General features: G+C 40.2%; 1 protein-coding gene across 1 annotated transcript in view; it reads right to left on the minus strand.

The window, feature by feature from the left end:
• Positions 1-783: 783 nt before the first annotated feature.
• The window catches only part of LOC112054229 (zinc finger protein ZFPM1-like), a 53,502-nt gene continuing 31,660 nt past the window's right edge, over positions 784-22,625 (minus strand). Inside the window, exons 2-3 of the mRNA XM_052889306.1 lie at positions 3,820-3,880; positions 784-3,759 (exon numbers count right to left, since the gene is read on the minus strand). Coding sequence (XP_052745266.1) covers positions 2,092-3,759; positions 3,820-3,864 — 1,713 coding nt within the window. The 5' untranslated portion in view covers positions 3,865-3,880 and the 3' untranslated portion in view covers positions 784-2,091. The remainder of the gene's footprint in view (positions 3,760-3,819; positions 3,881-22,625) is intronic.

A 22,625-nucleotide genomic window follows, 5' to 3' on the forward strand; every position in this document is an offset into this window, starting at 1 on the left:
ATAAATAAATAATAATAACGCAGCGGGTGATAAGAATTGTTACTTTGGTAGTAGAGGAAACATCTCGAGCAGGTGCAGGACTTGTGACTTTGGGTGTAGGCTTCAAAGGTACGCTTCAGAATACATTGACACTCACCTCCCCTGCCTGACATGTTTTCCGTCCCCACTCTAAGCGATTTATGATCAATTACACTACAAAACATTATCGCACAAAATTACGCGACGAGCAGCATGACGGCGTTCACGTTACTCAACAAAGAACTGAACCTAAGTCACCAACACCCTCTCATTTATAATATCACTTTCAAAATATAACAACTTTACATGTATATATATATATATATATACCTCCTTTTTATAATATTAATTAAGAATCCTAACACCATACATACTCAAGGAACTAATATCATAATGCTGAGTTAACTGTTATTGTTCCGATAGTCATTTCAGTCAATGACAGCGAAAAGCTTCGACCAACTCATTAAGAAACTTTCGCTTGACTGTTGGATCAAGGTTCGGATACAAGAGGCTTCATTCTGTGAGGTAGTTCCTCGTGTTTGAACTCGTCAGGGTTCCAGAAACCGTGATAACCGGTTGCTTGGGAACTCAAAAGTCCCAGGGCTGGGTTTTTTAAATTTTTAATAGTGTGCTTATAGAAGACAAAGTATAGTACAAAATACTTTGTCTTCTATAAGCACACATTAATACTAATACATTAAACAAAAGGGTAAATAACTGACATGAAAATATTTATTTGAGATGAAAATGATTATCTAGGCTCAAAACTTATATTTTCACGCGTGCATCAAAAGCGGGTACCCTTTTTTTAAACGATTTATTGAACATTGAATTATAAATATATTAATTTTTCACTCTACGCAGGAGTAAACTCCCCACAATATAATTGTTTTTAAATTTATTTTGTTATTAATTGTAATGATTCCAATTCCTTGATAATAATCTTCACATCATAATCATTTGTATCGCTGCTTTTAAATTTTATTACTTAACTACACCTGTTAATTGCTGATGATTTTCCAACCTTTTACTGTCCTACTCCTTTGGAGAAGATAATTCACTAATTATTTCATATGACTGGCAATACTTATGGCTACAAATGTATTGATCTATCAAATGTATTATTTAACACCTTTTCATACATTTGAGGAGTATACATGTGAAGTCACAATTTGTGTGATTTGAATGTCACAGAGAAAACTCTGATACCCCATTGATATCTCATCTATTTTATCGTGTAAAAGTAAATTTGAATTTGTATGGAATGGACATAGCGCCATCTACTCACTCTTATATCTTGTTATAACAAATGGCTTTCAATCCACATAAATTCAAGTTAACTTTTTCGAAATGGAATATGTACAAAAACCGAATATATAATGCCTTACAAGAGACGAACAGGACGCGTCCGCAGTAACGTATTAAGTTAAATATAAATGACTATGTAAATAAATAGAATATACCGGCTCGGCCCGCGGCGCGGGCGGGGGCTCTGCCCGCCGCCGCAACATACCCGTAACTGCGCCGCGGGGCCGCGCCACATTACGCTAACATTACGTTTAATGTTGATCACTGCCCAATAGTACGTATCTTTGTGCTTAGGTCGTCCCTAGACGACGGTAATAGTGTCGAGTGGCTGACGTGCGGCTCCGTCCGCGGCGAGCATCGACTCAAACAATACATAACAGCTTACTAGTGAGGTAGAGCGGTCGTACTGGGTCGTAGTGACCAACATCTCACACTACGACTACGGGAGTGCGCACTCACCGATACAATACATATCGTAAATAATAATAACTAAGCCTAGGGTGTATTTCTTCTCCCGATCGAAATCGACGTTTCAAAAACTCGTCTCGGACCGACCCAACGTCGAGGAGATAATAAATTAACCGATTCATAAGCGGCAACGTTTCATATATCACCCGTGAATATAATTCTCAATATACGAAGTTAGACTCTGTCAAATAAAAAACGGGGCCACCGCTCGGGGCGGCCGCGGACAGCTCCTCGGGAACGATCGGGCGAGCGACCGCTCGAAGGCACACAGCGTTATAGTATCAGTACGGTCGCTGCTCAGGCGGGCGTCAGCGTCAGCGTCACGGTGGCGCGGCGCGTGGCGCGGCGCCGCACCGGCAGGAACACCAGCGCCGGCAGCAGGCTCAGCGCGCCGCCCGCCTCCTCCAGCACGAAGGGCTGCATGGTGAGCGGCGCCCGCGGCGCGCGCGGCACGGCCAGCAGCGCGCCGCCGCCGTGCGCCGCGCGCACGTGCGCCTCCAGCGCCGCGAAGCTGTCGGCGCGCAGCTCGCAGCGCGAGCACGAGTACGCGTCCTCGCCCGACGCCGAGCCGCTGCCCTCGCTGGCCGCCTCCGCGCCCGCCTCCGCCTCCTCGGGCGCCGCGTGCGCGCGCTCGTGCGCGAACAGGAATGCCAGCACGTCGGTGGTGAACGGGCAGTAGGCGCACGCGTACGGCCTGTCGCGCGGCGGCTCCGGGCGCGCGGGCGGCGGCGGCGGGCGCGCGGGCGGCGCGTGCTCGGCCAGCAGGTGCGCCCGCAGCGCGCGCGGCCCGCGGAAGCGGCGCGCGCACAGCGGGCACGGCTCGGGCGGCGCGGCGGCGGGCGCGGGCGGCGCGGGCACGCCGTGCGTGTTGTGCTTGTGCACGCGCAGGAAGTACTTGCTGCACAGCTCCTTGTGGCAGATGTCGCACGTCACGCCGCCCAGCTGCGTGCCGCTCTCCAGCGAGATGCCGTGCATGCGCTGCATGTGCGTGCGCATGAAGTACTTGTTGCACAGCTCCTTGTTGCAGATCTCGCAGAAGCTGGAGCCGGCGGCGCCCGTGCGGCGCTCGTCGGGCGGCGGCGAGGCGGAGGGCGCGCGCGGCGCGTCGGGCTCGTCGGCCAGCCGCTCGGCCGCCAGCTCGTTGAGCTGCGAGATCATCGTCTGCAGCTTGCGCAGCTCCTCGCTGGCCGAGCCGGGCGACGCGCCGCCGCGCTCCTCCACGATGAGGTTGAGCGGGCTCGTCTGCCCCTCGCGCAGCGCCGCCTCGAACTCGTCTCGTTCGTCCCGCTCGCGCTTCACCTGCGGCTCGTCGTCGTAGGGCGGCGGGAGCGACAGCGCGCGCGGCGGGGACGGCGCGGGAGCGGGCGCGAGCGCGAGCGCGGGTGCGGGCGCGGGGGGCGTGGCGGCGGGCGGCGAGCGCTCGGCGGGCGCGCCGTGCCGCCGCTCGCGGTGCGTGCGCAGGAAGTACTTGTTGCAGTACTCCTTGCAGCAGATCTCGCAGAAGGCCTCCGGGTTGGCGACGCCGAGGCGGCGCAGCGCGTCGGGCTGGAAGGCGGCCTCGCGCGCGCGCCGCGCCGAGTCGGGCGACAGGCGGCGCGGGGCCCCGCCCGAGTCGTCGTCGGAGAAGCGGCGCGGCGGCGAGCCGGGCGGCGGCGCGGGCGGCGCGGGCGGCTCGCCGTCGTAGATGCCGTGCTTGTTGGCGCGGTGCGTCTTGAGGAAGTATTTGTTGCAGAACTCCTTGCAGCACAAGTCGCAGTACGCCTCGGGGTTGAAGATGCGCGGCGGGTCGTGGCGCGGCAGCAGGCGGAAGGCGGCGAGCGGGTCGAAGGCGGGCAGCGTGAGCTCGCCGAACGCGAGCGCGCTCTTGTAGATGTCCTGCATCTTGGCGTGCAGGTCGAGCGGCGGCGGCTGCGCGCGCGCCGGCGCGGCCTGCTTGCGGCGCTTGCGGCCCGGGCTGCCGCCGCCCTCGCCCTCCGCGCCGCCGCCCGCGCCCGCGCACGCGCCCGCGCCCGCTCCCGGCCCCGCGCTCTCACACTCGCGCTCGCGCTTTACCGCCGGCGCCACCGACATCGCGTCACCGCCGCATCTGAAATCGAAAAGAAGTCAACGTTACTTCCCAATATTCGTATGGTCTAGTACAATTTAGTAAGGTTTTGTGTTTTATTTGCTGTGTAGTTTTGTGGTTTAAAATGCCAGTTCCGCAAAAATCAGCGCTGTATGCTCCAGAATTTTTTAGAAGTAAAATATAATAGTATATAGTAACTTGATGCTGGAGTCAGGGTTATCTACTCAGGAGGGTAGGTAGGTGGGTAACGGTCAGTATCGAGAAATTTAGTGAAGTTGCACGTCTTATCGAGATGAGGTTATTCAGGTAAAATTAACTTGCATTGAATCAATTGTAATTAAAAAATGTTCCACAAATTGTATTATAAATAAGAGTGCGCTAGGAACTTGGAGCTCAGAAATTAAAGTTTAAAAAATGAAAAAAGTTCAAAAGGTGGGTAACGGCGACACAAATTCAAACATTCAGTCACTTCATCGTTTTCATCGTATTTACATTTTTGCAACTATCTAACATTGTGGTTTCAACAAAATGACATAAGTATCTTCATTTTACGTAATGTGGTAGTAATATAGAAGTGGTAGTAGCTTCCGTAATTATTTACATAATTTCGTTGAAATAATCATGTTAGACAATCGTAAAACAAAAAAATCACTGCCATTTGATGTAAAATGACGTAACATTTCGTTAATAATAACTATGTTAGATGATCACAATTACGAAAATACGATGAAAAACGATGTATGCAGTAGGTATGTGGTAGAGGAAACATCTCGAGCAGGTCACAGGACTTCGGTGTAGGTTTTACATACAAGTTAGCCCTTGACTACAATCTCACCTGATGGTAAGTGATGATGCAGTCTAAGATGGAAGCGGGCTAACTTGTTAGGAGGAGGATGAAAATCCACACCCCTTTCGGTTTCTACGCGGCATCGTACCGGAACGCTAAATCGCTTGGCGGTACGTTTTTGCCGGTAGGGTGGTAACTAGCCACGGCCGAAGCCTCCCACCAGCCAGACCTGGACAAATTAAGAAAATCTCAATCTGCCCAGCCGGGAATCGAACCCAGGACCTCCGTCTTGTAAATCCACCGCGCATACCACTGCGCCACGGAGGCCGTCGAAGTTTAAAGCCGTTTAAAGGTACCTTTCAGAATATATTATTAACTCGCCTCCCTTGCCCGACATTTTAATCAATTATACTACAAAATATTATAGTACAATAACACTGCACAGCGACGAGCGAGAGATTTGGGTAGAATAATAGTACATTATTAATTACACACATTACTTTCGATATATAAGATTAACTTCTTATAGAAATAAAAATAGTTACTGTGCATAGTCAGTATATTTAAGAATTTAGTATAAAAATATAAAAAGTAAAAACATAGGCAACTTAAAGGTGTGATTGTAATAATATTAATGTCAGAAATGAAAACAAAACTGTTGCACACCACACTAGGTTACAAAAAAATCAGTAATTCTTTTCATGAAACCACTCTCAACAACTTCAAAGTTTTTATTAAACGCAAGCTTATAGAAAAGTCATCTTATAGTGTTAATAGCTATATAAACGACAAAATAGCTTAGAAATGAAATGTATTACACGACTGGCTACTTATATATTTTTTAAATAGTAATAAGCTAAAAAAGAAAAAACCTGGCTGAGTTAGTTGAGAGCTCTTCTCGGACCAAGGCGGCTTTGGAAACCTCGTTAATTTTATTTAAAGTTTTCGACTATTATTTCATAATAAAATGTCCTGCACGAACTAATCCTAATTGAAATAAATTGAAAAATGACTATTGATTGACATGGACTTGTTCTTATAATTATCATACTCGTAGTTTAAGAAGATTCTAATTAGAATTTCCCCTCACCTCATATTACTTCTAAAGTCAACGGCTTCCTCCATTAGTATCCACTATCACTATCTTATCACCATTATAAAAAAACAACTGTCACAACACCTTCATCTGTTTATCCAATCAGAACGACGCACTACTGTTCGATTTTTAAAAAGTTTATTAAGACTGAAAATTAATTAGAAAACTGTTCTACTTTCGTAAAATCTCACTGACCGGTTTTAGCTGTTCGATTTGCTAGAACTTCATTGACTACTGTTCCATTTTCAAAATAATTCACTGTCTGACACTGTCCGCAAGATTTGAAAGTGTTCTATTTTCAAAAAATACTGTCCGCGACACTTGACTGTTCGATATTTAAAAAAAATCGCCGGTCAAGATTTAAGTGAGACTTCCAAGAGGATCACTGACATTATTATTTTCAAAAAGTTCACCGACCGAGGTGATCCCAAGTGTTCGTTTTTCAAAAAAAAATTACGGCACGTGCTCCCGGGTGCGCGTGCGTCGAAAAATAGTGTGTTTTAAGTAAAAATGCGTGCGATGTACTTTTTTTGTTGGAAATAGCAAAAATCTCACCCCACCCGAACACCCCTACGAATCAATCGCCTGTTTGGGGGCCGGTGCATTACGTTAGATGCGGGTTACATTGCACTCGAATTGTACCTACCTATATATATTTTTATAACAGATTTGTAATTATGTACTTATTAATAAAATTTTAAGTTTTTATTTTATTTAATTGTGGAAGATCAGGTTGCTTTATTAACTAAAAGACTAACTTTAATTATTATTTGATGAATAATTTGATTTAAATTGAATGACACAATAAATGTGTCTTTGAATAACAATCTATCTATACTTTATTTACATTCATATTTTACAGAGGTAAATTTTGTGGTACAGTAGTGGGTAATGTCTGGATCTACTGAATCGATTTCTAAAACTCTTTTGCCAATAGTAAGCCACTTCATTTGTGAGTGTCTATATTTTATCCTCGTATTCTCAGGGTGACGGGAAATACGCTTCTGAAACCGCGGGGCATTAGATGATGAATAACTTAATAGTCATGGGTAAAGAAGTTTGCTCCTTAATAAAATTAAACACAAGAAAAACGAGTATAAAGTACTTGAATTTTCATTTAAATGAACTAGCTGACGCCGCGCGGTCTCACCCGCGTGGTTCTCGGTCCCGTAGGAGTATGGGGATAATATATAGCCTATAGTCTTCCTCGATAAATGGGCTATCTAACACTGAAAGATTTTGCAAATCGGACCAGTAGTTCCTGAGATTAGCGCGTTCAATCAAACAAACAAACTCTTCAGCATGTAAAGATTCGATGCTTTTTATAGCAAGAGATTCGCAAAAGACTTGGTAATACACATAATAGATTTAGGTGCATGCAATTTCATTGGGTAATATCTTAAATTTAACTCAAAACTAACATGTTTACTTACACATGTAGATCAACCGAAAAGCAATATCAAGAACCGACCAAATCCTGCGGAGATAATAAAGACGTCCATAAAAATCAATCTACCCCATGTAAGCCGTCTCTAACAACAAACAATACATCGCTTTCCTAAAATTTGGAAACACTATCAAAAGGGCGCGCGTTCTGTAAACAACGTCCCTTTTCCTCTCACATGTCGCGGATAAATCCATCCTTTTCACACATATGACGTCACATGTCGCCGTCTCGCTTTATTTTGCTTTTCCCTCGCACAATTATGATTAAGAGTAATAGCGTAATAAATTTAAGTTCAGCCTTCTTTCGAAATATTTTTTTCACGTTTTTTCTTTTAAGGAAAAATACGCGGAAAGTTCTGGAAGTATTATTTGGCTTATAAACAAACTGCGGGCAGCCTGTTGGCGCCTTTTTTTCATTAGGCGGTTGTTTTTTTTTTTCCTCCGCAGCCCGCGTATAAAGTTTTTATATTAAGTTCATAACAAGTTTAATTACTTCAGAAAATGTTTATATCAATAGCTTTATTTGGCTTGCCAACACAATAAACGACTGACTTTAGATAAATAAAGTTTTTGAAATTATTTCGAACGTCGCCTTGCCTTATAGTAAAGGAGCCGAAGAAAGGATTTTTGGATTTATACAATCCAAGGAGAAGTGGATACGTATATACATAGTGCCACTATGCCTATACTTATATACATGCGTATAGGCATCGTGGATACGTAGCATGTTGTTAAATATTTCCACCAAGTATGGGCCGTTAATATTAGTTTAGGGTAACCCAAAAATATAATCTCAGATATACTCAACCAGCACGTTAGGTTAAGTAAGGTAAGGGTTAGTTAACAAAAAGTGTGCATTTTGATCTTAATCTAAGAAAGTAAATCACCATCATCATTAAGTAATTTTTAATGCTTTTATTTATTTTTGTATTTTGTGTGCAATAAAGTATTTCTTCTTCTTCGTCATTAACAACGCATAACCAGGTTACTAATGAGCACGAGTCTCCTCTCAAAGTGTTATGATAATAAAACCAAACTTACGCCCTCCGAAACGATGGCAGAGTTCTTATCCACTGAACTACCATGGTTTGTGGGAGGTTTAAAAAGTTGCAATATAAAACTGTTGTGTTGTTGCTCAATGCACGAGAGCGGATTTTTTTTTTAATTTATATCGTCTGGAAGCGGAAAAGGGTAGTGTGTCGCTTTTCCGCTTACAGCCGTGGAGAAAAAAAAATCCGCTCTCGTTCATAGATAGCCCGCGACGCTGAACTACATCACCATCTAGCATCGTAGACTCTCCTACTATTACTAATAATGGTACCCATGCACTGGAGAACATCCAGCCCCCCTAGCCAAGTGGATGTGCCATTTTCGATCACGATTCTCTTTCTATGACAGATATTGATCACGTGACCTGTCGATAGCAAATGTCATTCCCATACATATTTCTAGTTTCCGAAGCGTTAGCGATCGTAGAAAGAGAATCGACGTGCCGCTTGACTAGGGGGGCAGGTTTCTTTAATCTCAGGTTGATCAACATTTTCCAGTTGTGGGAATCAAACCCATGGCCATGGGTGCATAAAGCAGGGTCAATAGTAACTGTGCCACTCGGACTTCGTATATGTATTACTAGTTAACCCGGCAAACGTTACCCTAAATAATCTTTGATACAAAAATACTAAAACCACGCGACTTTTTCTAAATACATAAAAGAAAAATATCCTACCATGCATGCACTGTTTTCGTAGGTGGCTTGACGTTTTTCGACACTTCCTACGATTATCGTCATATTCATCATCATCATCATCATATCAGCCGATGGACGTCCACTGCAGGACATAGGCCTTTTGTAGGGACTTCCAAATATCACGATACTGAGCCGCCTGCATCCAGCGAATCCCTGCGACTCGCTTGATGTCGTCAGTCCACCTGGTGGGGGGTCGGCCAACACTGCGCTTACTAGTGCGGGGTCGCCATTCCAGCACTTTGGGACCCCAACGTCCATCGGCTCTTCGAACTATGTGCCCCGCCCATTGCCACTTCAGCTTCATATTATTCTTTATCGTCATATTATTTCAACCAATTTATACAAAATCGTGACAAATTAATAATGTAAATACTTTGTTGTACAAAAAAAATCTATAACAAAGGAAACAGAAGAAAAATTATATAAACTTTCCTCATAAACTCTAAAAAAGGTGGAAACTTTATGAAAATCCGTTCAACAGACATACAGATGGACATAGCGCAGGACTTTGTTTTTTAATATGTGTTATCGCCGCGTTGCAACGAATTGCGGTACGGAGGTAGGCGGGGAGAGTGACTTGAATGGAAAAGGGGAGTGTTTGTTAACAGTCAAAGGTACCTTTAACCCTACACACATCGTTCACAAGTGCGTTTATTCACTCAAGGTCATTCTCTGCTATTCTAGGGACTTATTTTGGTTACAGTTTGATTTGTTAATTAAGTTTCCTGACAAAATTTTTTGGGAAACCTTTGTTTGATATTAGTTTTCTTATTTTTGTAATCACTTCTGAGTTTGCTAAAATATGTAAAGATTAAATCTAAGATGGAAAAAATAAAATGATCTAATAGTTTTCAATACGATATCCCAATAAGTAGGGTCTAATAAAGGTTTACGTTTGACATTTACAAGGCCCTGCGGACAGCATTAATGTCGCTCGGGTGGCCATGTTTTTTACAAGTTACAATTTGTAACGCAATGTATTACACATCGCAAGTTACAATTTGTAACGCGATGTTTTGTAACGTTTTTTGTAACCTGCAGGTTACAGAGACCTTTTTGTACAACATTGTTATTAGGAATATGATGAATATGATTTTGTATAACACTTAACTTTTCGTTAAAATCGAGTTTTCGTCGAATCTCGACGTTTTCAAGCTACCCTGACTATTTTTACGATGGTGTCTGTCTGTCTGTGTGTGTATTTACAAGAGGTAGGTCCTGTATGCGATTCTCAGCTGGACCGATTGAGGATTCCCTAATTGGTCCGGGTCTGTCTGGTGGGAGGCTTCGGCCGTGGCTAGTTAACCTAGCAGCAAAGACCTACCGCAAAACGATTTAGTGTTCCGGTACGGTGTCGTGGAGAAATCGAAAGGGGTGTCGATTTTTATCCTCCTCCTAACAAGTGAGCCCGCTTCTATCTTAGATGGCATCATCACTTACCATCAGATAAGATTGAGTTTTAATAAACTATACGATTTGAACCAATTAGAAAAATCTCAAAAACAAAATTTAAAAAAAGAAAGGTCAAATAACACTAAAACGTTAGGCAATATTTCAAATGATTTGTACTCAAAATTGGCGGGAACGAATATTAAGAGCACATACTTGGTGAAGGACAGCATCATCATCAACTTGGACTTACCTACGTTTTATATTTTTTATTCTTTACAAGTTAGCCCTTGACTACAATCTCACCTAATGATACCTAAGTGATAATACAATCTAAGATGGAAGCGAAATAATGAAGCTGTATGATCAAAGATCTTTGTCTATTCGTTTGGGGACAAACTAAAAAAAAATATAACACATAACAACACTACTTTAAACACAGTAGAGTGAACACGACGTACAACTATCGCCAGTGAAACAATCGATAGTTTCAGCCAATTTAGTTCGACCTTCGTTCAAAAATAAAGCTTAGTTACTTAATTTCATGTTAGTCATTAACCGATTAACTTTCTGAATTAGTTAGCAACGTGGTTAACCTTTATATAATAGAGATATTATTTAAAAATCTATACAATAAATAAAACTGTAAAAACATCGAGAGCCGTGATAGCTCATTGGTTATGATCTCCGCCTTTTATTCGGAGGGCGAAGGTTCGAACCGGTACGGGGCATGCACCTCCAACATTTCAGTTGTGTGCATTTTAAGAAATTCAATATCACGTGTCAAACGGTGAAGGAAAACATCGTGAGGAAACCTGCATTAAGTGAATAAATATTCATTATTAACAACCCATATTTGGCTCACTGTTGAGCACGAGCCTCCTCTCAGGATGTGAGGGGTTAGGCCTTAGTCCACCACGCTGGCCTAATGCGGAATGGCAGACTTCACACACGCAGAGAATTAAGAAAATTCACTGATATGTTTCACGATGTTTTTCCTTCACCTTGGAGGATTGGAATGGATAATTTCTTAAAATGCACAACTGAAAAGTTGGAGGTGCCAGGACTGGATTCGAACCCACATCTTCCGGGATTGGAGGCAGAAGTCATATCCACAGGGCTATCACGTATCTATTGGCTATGGACATTAATATAGATAGATACAATAGAGTCCTAGCTGAAAATCAGCGCTGTATGTTCTTCGTTTATGGGGAGCATACAGCAATATGCTGAGCTAGGACCTTTTTCTAGGTTATGCCACATATCGCAGGGTATTATTCTTAAATAATCGTGATGTGTGGCATAATGTACTAATAAATATTTTTTTTCTTTTTTTCTTTCTTTCTATACACTCGAAATAATTCTCATTCGGCAGTCGAGTGCAAAAGTTCTAGATTAGAAAATCCCGATAAAAATAAAAATGGGTTAAAGTAATTCACCAAATCGGTATGATATGGGGAAAATATCAATATCGCGAAGGACAGCCGCCGCCAGCCACGGATGTGTGTATTGATTTTTCCGCCGAAAATGTGTATTTTTCATTTTTATCACCCGCCATCACTTTTGAAGATAATGTACGCGATAAGGGAAAATTAAAAACCCACCAAATCGACTGTCGATAATATTATTATCAGGGCAAATATTTGATAAGTCAGATTTCGAATTTTTTACCACTATTTATTGTAGCATTTCAACCCTCCAACAGTCAAAAAAGTCGAAAAAGTAAAAAAATAATTCATTTATTTATTATTTAATGTCTCTATAGCAGACAACGCGCGGTTACACCTTTGTTTTTATTATATTTGTGAAAATATGAAGATAAAATTTAGTCTACGTTACTCGCTGATAATGTAGCTTTGTATTGGTATTTGATTCACGCACGTATTATTTAGTGTTAGTTCCAAAAAATCGGTTTATAAACAAAAAAGTTATATTGAAAAAATAAACGCTAGAAAAGCCTATCAATATATGTATAGCTAAAATATTGGTCCACTAGACTAAATCTTGTAATTATGTATTCTGAAAAAGTTGAACCATTTTTGAAAGAACGGAAACAGCAAGGGATGGGACCGTTAATTATTAATAAAAGAACATTAATAAGCAATATTTTTATCATTATATGATAAAAATATCATAAGTACCTTTAGCACTTATTCGCACGAGAGCTTTTTTAGCGAACGTTAAAAAAGCGTTCAAATACCACAATTGTACCTATATGTTCACACGACAGCGTTTTTAAACACAACGCTTTTTCGAGCAGTGTTGAATTTTCAATTGTGGGCGTTGAAACCTTCCTTTAACTTCATAGTATATTTGAGCTCTCGTGCGAATGAGGACTTAGACCCCTTTAATCCGGCCCAGTTCAAAAATCCGTACTTGCAACGTCTACCAACTTTAGACTACCTCCCTGACAAATTTTAACTTGGTACATCAAGCGGTTTTCGAGATTTCTTGGTGTAAGTAACCTTTCGCCTTTATATGACTGGTGGGAGGCTTCGGCCGTGGCTAGTTACCACTCTACCGACAGAGACCGCCAAGCGATTTAGCGTTCCGGTAAGATGTCGTGTAGAAACCGAAAGGAGTGTACTCCATCCTACTCCTAACAAGTTAGCCCGCTTCCATCTTAGATTGCATCATCACTTACCATCAGGTGAGATTGTAGTCAAGGGCTAACTTGTAGAGATTTAAAAAAAAAGTATATATTGAGATGTTTGATGATGACGAGTTTTTTTAAGATTGTGAGAATTCTTTGAACAAAACTATTGAGAGCATTACGTAACACATCGAAACATCCCAAATTTTCAAACTCGAGTGCTATATTTTTACGCAGTCGTTAAGTTTGAAATATCGGCGGGTGGGGGTGGAGGGGGTAGGGGGCTGGGTGGTTGGTGGGTGGGGGTGGCAAATAAAATAAAAATAAAGGCCGACATTTTATAATGGGCACGGGAATGACATGCGGGCACCGCGGCGGCGGAATGCGTGGAGTCGAATTGACAAATGTCATTTGGTTATGTAAGGAATATTTTTTTTTATTCAGTTTCCTCCTTCTTGTCTTGGATTGTATTATTGAGTTATAGTTACATGTAGAGGGTGTTTTGTGTTGACATTTTTGAGGAAAAACTTCTTTAGACTTAGGGAGTTAGGGAGTGGCTAGTTACAAAAGAAAATGCGTTACAAGTGTAATCGGTGACGCAAACGGACGTTGAGAAAAAATGTTTTACTTCAGTCGTGTGGTCTAAAGCACATTTGTTTTTTTTTTCTATTTTTAGGGAAACAAAAAATACTTTTTTTTTACAAGTTAATTTTAATTGTGACTAAGCAGATGGGCCGTGTGATGGTATAGAGTATAGTTTATCTACTTTTGGAAGTTTATTTAGCTTTTGATTACGGCGTACATACAGCCTCCGTGGCGCATCGGTAAGCGCGGTGGGTTTACAAGACGAAGGTTCTGGGTTCGATCGCCCAACTGGGCCGATTGAGGTTTTCTTAATTGGTCCAGGTCTGGCTGGTGGGAGGCTTCAGCCGTGGCTAGTTACCATCCTACTAATAATTTACATAATGTTTTGTCAATCTTTATTAACTTTATACCATTAAATACTTGAAATTTTATTGTAGGTAATTTAAATTTATTTCATCACCATCATTATCAACCCATATTTGGATTTAGGTCAATAGTTTCCGGCGGCCAATAGTTCACCGTTTGAGACACGTGATATTTAATTTCTTAAAATGCACACAACTGGATAGTTGTGCATGCTCCGGATCGGATTCGAATCTAAGCCTTCGCAATCAAAGGCAGAGGTCATATCCACTAGGCTATTATATCTCAGTTAATATAATAAAAATAGTAGTAAAATAGACTGTGATTTTATTAATTTTGATATATACATGATGCATACAACACCAAGTCACGAATGAGGGTAGATTCAATAAGAAAAAGGCCAACATTTTATAATGGCCACAATAATGACATGCGGGCGCCACGCCGGCGGCTCTAGTCGAGTCGGATTGACAAAATGTCATTTGGTTATTTATAGTTGTATTTTTTGTCTAGTTTTTCCTCTTCTGAAAATTTTAAGGGCAGCTTGACCTAATTTCCTCGAATTCCGTTAATCAAATTAGAAGTTGTTTTGCGGAATTGGATGAATGGGCGCAATTTAACCGTGGTTTGTGGTTATTATTTTATTGTATTATTACTAGAACAGCGGTGAACAAACTCACGTCAGCTTTTCCCTACGTCAATTGAAAGTTAAATGTTACTACCATTGAAAGCTATGCTAGCCACAAACGGTCAATTATTCTCACGTTTCTGGTGCACCCATGACTATAATTGATCGTGTGTTGGTCACTGCGTACATGACTTGTATAGTATATCGCGTGGGTACTGCCGTTTGCTTTTCATAAACGTGAGAATAATTGACCGTCAATGGCGACCTCTATGCATGTTTAGTTTAGTCCTTCTCATGAAAGAAGTCCCCCAGATTCAGCGCGAATGTCTTAATGGCACTCATTGTCATTTGGTAATGGCGGTCATACTTGTAATTTGTGTATTAGTTCAGGTTTTGCCGCGGGATTTCTCTCATGAAAAGGACTTTAGTTATGTAAGTTAAAGTGAGCAGACAGACAATTCAGACGAACAGTGTTATTTCGCATTTAGCGACCGCCCGCGACTCTGTTAACGTAAGCCATGGATTTCTGAGACAAAAAGTATAACACAAAGTACAACACAAAGTAAGTAGTAAAGTTTTGGTAATCTTCATTGCAAATTGTAACCAAATCGGTTCAGTATTTGCAATAAAGGAGTAACAACACTTACATATACACAAACTCAAATGTTAAACTTCAAATGTCAAACTTCAAAATGTATGAAGTGTAATTAGTAAAAATTAAAAAAAAAACTAAATTTTCAACACGCAAGGCGACTCCATGCTCTCCCTGTGCGCGCCTCGTGTCGTACTCGTATTTATTTTCAATCAGTCGCCACTCCCCGCCAGGTGCCTACATTTTATAATTATCATTGACAATTGTAACCATTTTTAAAGCGGGGGTGATGGATCGTGGTTATGACGTCATTTGTATTCCAATTTCAAACTCAATATTCTATTCTATACTATAGAATAAGAGTCTGTGATAGCCAGACATGCTCCATATTATGTGACGTCACGATTTTACTTGATGTCAATAAAGGAATAAAAGTCTAACTAATGTGAGCCACTGACGACCAAGCAATCTCACATGCCTGTAGCGCTAACGGCTTAACAACCGATAAAATTGACCGTGTGTTAATCTCGATGTGTATGACACAATGCCGATCGTGACCACACTATCAGTTTTATCGGACGTCAAGCTGTCAAGCGGACGTTGCAGGCATATGATTACTTGATCGTCAGGTTAATGAGTTTTTTTAAGTATATTGCCATATCTTTGATTAAATATGACCAATACACCCGTTCCCGAATAGCCGGTAAAGACTGTGTTAGGAGTGGGTATGACAAAAGTCCAGCATCGAACCACCACTTCTCGGTAATGAGTTGGGCCTCTTTACCACTGAGCTGTTAAAGCGTCGAAGATAAACGAAGTGATACAATATTTATAGGTAATTTTAACTATCAGGTAGGTTATGTAAAAGACTACAACTATAATGATCCTACAACGATACTTCTACATAATGTTAAATGTTTTAATTATTCTAATATTCGTATTATAAATCATTCCTCAGTGATATAGCTAAGTAATATTTTTGTAAAATTTGCACTCCCTTCAAGGCGAAAATATTGTACAATTTTTTTTGTCATCTTTTTACATGTTTTGTGCAAATAAACGATGATCATGATTATGATTATTATCTGCCCGTTCCGTCAATGAATGCTTTAAGTCAGCCACTGACGATCAAGTATGCTCACATGCCTGCAGCGTTAACAGGTTGACAGCCGATAAATCTGATCGTGTGTTGGTCACATCGCTACAGACATGTGAGCTTACTTGATCGTCAATGGCTGACTTTAAAAAACTTCAGGTGAGTCAAGTTAACTTGAAGGGAAAGCCACGGTCATCTGTTAGTTTACATTAAAACATGTATTCTTCCAATTTTTCTTAAAACATTTATCATATCCGGGTCACCGAACCCTATAATGGGCGGCGCGTCCTCGCAGGAAAATTATGTAAATTTACAAAGTTTAATCTTTTTTAATATATTTCCCGACTTCGGCTTCCACGGCTCATGCCTATATTTTTTAGCGAACTAGTTTCTTTTTTCCTTTTTTTTTTAAATACAACTGCCTGAATATAAATTAAGGAGGGGTGATCTACAGATCTGTACCGCAAAAAAAGCTCTAATAAAGCAGTATGCCTAGTTGGAGTTTTCAATTTTTTATACTGTTACTATCGTGTTGACGTAAACGCGATTTATATGGAGTGTGCAGTAGTGCCACTAGATGGCGCTGTTTCAATTCCTTAGAAATTCGCGTTTACGCTAACGCGATCGTCACAGTATCAAACTGCCACTAGGCCCTCTGTATTCGACTACCTTTGAAATATATTTATATTTATTATGAAACTTTCGTAAAAATTTAGTCAATAACTAATTGTTACAGGAAATAAAATGTGAATAGTGAAATATACTGTGAATGTGAAGTCGTCTAAAATTTTGAAAGTATCCGAAATAAAATTAAAATTAAAAAATCCGATAAATTTACGTGAGTTAAGCCACTTTTTTCGCTCATGAAAATAAATTAAACTATAAAACTAAGAAGTTTCTTGTTTTTTCATATTTTTAATTATATAGCAGGCATCACGTGACAATTTATTAAGATACCGATCTACCTAGAACTGACTAATTAGAAACATAATTTTATTAAACATAATTAATTTAAATATGTTTCTATACAAAATAGACGCCTTGCTGTTTCACGATTAAAATACGTGGATAAAATAAAGCCTATGACACTCACAAATAACGTTGCTTTCCAGCTTAAATATACAAAATCGGTTCAGTAGAATCAGAGATTACCCACCTACATCCTACCTACGTACAATACTATAAACTACCTCTTTATAATATTAATAGGTATAGATTGGTAAGCGGTTTCACACACCACAGGTCAGCATTTTCGATTTCGAATCATAAGGTTCGATGCCCGGGTCGGCCAAAGGATTCCTGAGTTTTCTTTATTCTGAGAAATTCTCAAGGAAAATTATGAGGACTAAGACTTCGCACGAGAGTTGTTTTAGCGGACATTTAAAAAGCGTTCTAAAATAGTATGTTGTCACAGGCGAAATTGCAGACTTTAAAACGTCGTCGCAATGTAGCTTGTCTATTGTTTTTTTTACCGGATATACTTTGGTCTCAGACCAATTACAGAAGGACCTGTATCGCACTCATAGTCACGAACAAAATTGTCTGTCATTTTCTAAGGAAAACGAGCTCAGATTTTGTATATATCTTATACTAAACTAGAAGTTTTTGCCCGTTTTTTACACAATGCTCTTACACAAAAAGGTATTTTTACGAAGATCTTTAACCGACAAACACGATTACAACTATTTAACATCGATTCTATAGAGACAGTTTTTATAATCGCATTAGATCGTTGATCATATACTTTGACAGAAAAGTAACGAGTAAGTCTAGCGAGGCAGGTCCTATACGATAATTGGTCTGAGACTTTGGTTAGTGTGCTTAGGAACTTCACCATCTAGTTTCTCCTTCTCCTTTCTACCACAGAACAGCAAGACGTCGTGAACGGTGGCATCCACACATTGTTTGTCCTAATGTCAGGCAACTCGAACGAAACGATTTACCTTATCAGCTGATAGACGTCCACTGCTGGACATAGGCCTCCTGAATAGACCTCCAAGCACAACAATCTCGAGCCGCCAGCATCCAGCAACCCGCTTGATATCCTCGGTCCACCTAGTGGGGGGTCGACCAACACTGCGCTTTCCGGTGCGGGGTCGTCATTCCAGCAACCTTGGGACCACAACGTCCATCGGCTCTTCGAACTATGTGGCCTGCCCATTGCCACTTCAGCTTCACGACTCACTGAGCTATGTCAGTGACTTTGGTTCGCCGCTGATCTCCTCATTCCTGATTCGATCACGCAGAGAAACTCCAAGCATAGCTCCATCGCACGTTGAGTGACTTTGAGCCTATTTGCATAAAAAAATTGAATGAAGCTCTATTTCCAACGCCCAAAATTGAAAATGCAGCACTGCTTGAAAAAAAGCGTTGTGTTTTAAAAACGTTGTCGTGTGAACATTTGTTGTATTTTTAACGTCAATTAAAAAAGCTCTCGTGCGAATGAGAGCTTCGCGTAGATTGCTTTCCGCGTGTGTTTTTAAAAACAATATTTTCAAAATTCACTTAACGTCTGGTTATATGTTATCATGAAAAAAAAAATGTATACGAATTGAAAAGTATCGCACCCATTGATCGAGGAACCCTAAAAACATCGCAGTATCACACGAGAAAGTGAAATGAAATAAAACTCGCAAGAAGAAATACACACACACTCGCACCGCGTACGAATACAACACACACAAGCCCGCCAGCGCCCAATTTATAATATTGTTTTCCTTGGGATATATTTTTTCACTAGTGTGGAGTTAGGGGTGGGTGGCACCCCCCCGGTTATTATTAAAGACGTAGACTCACACATTCTTCGCGAAAACCGAGTGTGATTAGATTAATATGGCGGGCCCTTGTGGAGATTCGGACGTTGGGTTTAATTGATGTTTGTGTTTGTTTAGAATTGCTAAATTGAAGGAAAGGAATATAAGGAGAAATAGGAAATTGTTTACCACGTGTCAATATGGCGTATTGACTCATTTATGTTTCGTTATTTTTTTTTAACGACAAGTCCTTGAGGTCAGTTGTTACCTCAGGGGGTTATAGCGTGAACTAGGTATATAAACTAGAGTATGCGCTGCCTTGATAGCCTATTTTATATGACCCCTGCCTTCGATTTGAAGGGTGTAGGTTCGAATCCGGTCCGGGGCTTGCATCTCTAACTTTTCAGTTATGTGCGTTTTAAGAAATTTAATATCTCGTGTCTCAAACGGCCAAGGTAAAACATCGTGAAGAAACCTACATCTCTGAGAATTTCTTACTTGTGTGAAGCGTGGTAGACTATTCAAACCAAAAGAGCCAAATCCCTCTCATTCTAAGAGAAGACTCGTGCTCAACAATGAGCTGAATATAGATTGTCAATAAATTAATTCTCATTGCTTTATAATATTCGACAATATTATATCATTAAAGATTGTACCCGGGCAATATGAAAGTGTTAAATAACTCCTTCTTCTTTTACCACTAGAAAACCACATTATTTGTGAATGTCATAGGCTATATTTTATCCCCGTATTCAACAAGACGAACAGGAATTACGCGTCTAAAACCGCGGCGCATCTCTAGTATTAGAATGAATAATTCTAAATTTGAATGATAATGACTTGATTCCAGGCTTAAATAAATCTATACTAATATTATAAAGAGGAAAACTTTGATTGTATGTTTGTTTGATTGTAATGAATAGGCTCAAAAACTACTGGAACGATTTTAAAAATTCTTTCACCATTCGAAAGCTACATTATCCACAAGTAACTTAGGCTAAATTTTATTTTGAAAAAAAACAGAGTTCCGTAAGATATTTGGGGTTTTCTGACACAAGGTGTAAAAATCAACCAGAAAAGTTACTTATTGTGCTTACGTTGTCTAAACTATAAACGATAGAACCATAAAATGTTCTAATATCTACAAAATAAATATCTACAAGAAAGTCCGCGACACACTATACCTATATATGTCGGGAGAGGCACAACAACCATTTTCTTATTTAAAAATAAATAAGTTAATAATGTAATAAAAATAGATATACTTATTCTTGGTCTATTAAATGGTTAATTAGGCTTACAAAAGGAAGCCTGTAAGTTTGTGTTTTGAGTTTTAAGTTCTGTCATACACAATATAATGCGATTTGGTGAACCGTTTTACATTACGGAACTTTTGTACGGTTTCCTTTACAAATTGCCGACAACGTCCCACTTAATGCTGACTGGACTACATTATAAAGCCTCCATCGCTCAATGGGAATTAAAAAGTCGTAGATTCGATTTCCACATCAATGAATTACTTAATAGATTTTTTTAATTCTTAACAAGTTAGCCCTTGACTACAATCTCTGGTAAGTGATAATGCAATCTAAGATGGAAGCGGGCTAACTTGTTAAGAGTAGGATGAAAATCCACACCACTTTCGGTTTCTACACATCGTACCGGAACGCTAAATCGCTTGGCGGTACGTCTGTGTCGGTAGGGTGGTAACTAGCCATGGCCGAAAGCCTCTCACCAGTTTTCGTAAAAAATATCATATTTTTTTGAGACTTGAATACTGCCAAATTTCATTTTTTAATTAAACGTCCGAAAACGTTGTCTGCCATGGCAAGTCTTGTTTACTGTTATTTGCCTTTCAGTTTTATGTGTTATGTTTTGTGTGTTATTTTGTTTTGCATGACATCATGCCGATCGCGACCAACACACGAACAGTTTTATCAGATATCAAACCGTTAATGCTGCAGGCATGTGGACTTAATTGATTGTCAGCGACTGACATAACCTTAATAGTTGATTCGACTGGCGTTAATATGTCAATCACTAAATAATCCTTTTATATATTAGAAACAAACATATTTAGAGGTAAACCAATCCTTCCCATGGTGAGGTGAAAATGACACTATTGTTCATGAAACAATAACACTTTCACTGTAATATACAGTTTCATAACATGTTATTGGTAATGTGACACGAAGGTAACATTATGAGCCCACCCTTTCTTAAGGCAGACGAAGTCGGTCGCTAAGGATGTCATAGCCAAATGGGTTGAGGTCGGAGGTTTTTAGGGTTCCGTAAATAGCTCAAAAGGATCAAAGCTATATAAGCAATATAATTTTTAACTAAGATTTAAAGCACTTTTCATTCAATAAAGAAAAACCCGTTTAAACTCGTGTCAGGCCACGCCCGGTGTCTATACTAAAACTAGCGGACACCCGCGACCTCTTTAATCCGGCCATATCGCAAAATCCGTTCTTATTGGATACCTATAAACTACCTCCCTGCCAAATTTCAGTTTTGTAATTCAAATCGTTATCAAATGGTTTTAAAAAAAAAAGATTTTAAAAAAAGATTATAAAGAGGTAAAGTTTGTAGTATTGATGGGGGTATTCTAGATCTACTAAACCGATTTCTAAAATTATTTTACCAGTGCAAAACCACGTTATTTGTGAATGTTAGGCTATATTTTAATCCCGTTTTCTCACGGAAACAGGAACAACGCGGGTAAAACCGTTGCCTAGTAACCAATAAAGAGATGTGTGAAGGTCATTTCTAATTCGAAACTCTATTATAAAGAAAGAAAATAAAATGCAAATCTAAATGTTACAGTCAGTACCTACCCTTAAGACAGCATGTCTGTCTGTAACCCTTAAAAAGGGTTTACAGCTCAGCACACAGAACAGACATCGAGCTGCTGAGCCGGCAGCATCGGCATATGCTGAGCCTAAAAGCCTAACGCTTTTAGGCTCAGCTTATGCCTAATGCTATTAGTTGTGATGCCAAATCGAAAATATTAGTTCGTCCAGCGCTCGCCATTCAATTGTCTATTTATTTCTCTGTCTACGTAAAAAACGAACCGCACAGTTGAAGGACCCTGTGGTTGCACAAGGAAAATCGTTTGTTATTGTAAACAATCAATGCGAATGCCACATATGTCACTAATTATGCTGAAACCATGAACAACGAATGACCAACGCAAGTTTCGTCAATGGCCTACGTCAAACAATGACAGTTATGACTCAATTGAATTATAAACTTAAATGAATCCTTTCAACCTCTACGAATTTTCAAAATTATCAACAATAAATAATAATAATAATTTAATTGGCAATTAATATTGAATCTTGGAACACAAATTACTAACAATGCAAAATATAAACATAATAATTAATAATAATCAATCTGTTATAAGGTACTATTATAAACAGGTTAAGTGTGTAAGGTTGTAGAGGGTAATCTCTGAATCTACTGAACCGATTTTATAAATTCTTTTACCCATGCAAAGCCACGTTATTTGTAAGTATCATAGGTTATAGTTAACCCCCGTATTCCCACTAAAACGAGAACTACGTGGGTGAAACCGCGAAGCATTCAGCCTTATAATATTAGTATAGATTTTGGTAAGCCTTAATATCGGCTATCAGCCTGAGTATGTCGTGCTATTTAAGCGAATAAAAACTCTGTTTGTCGCCGA

Source organism: Bicyclus anynana, chromosome 25 (assembly GCF_947172395.1).
Source record: "Bicyclus anynana chromosome 25, ilBicAnyn1.1, whole genome shotgun sequence".
Lineage (NCBI taxonomy): Eukaryota > Metazoa > Arthropoda > Insecta > Lepidoptera > Nymphalidae > Bicyclus > Bicyclus anynana.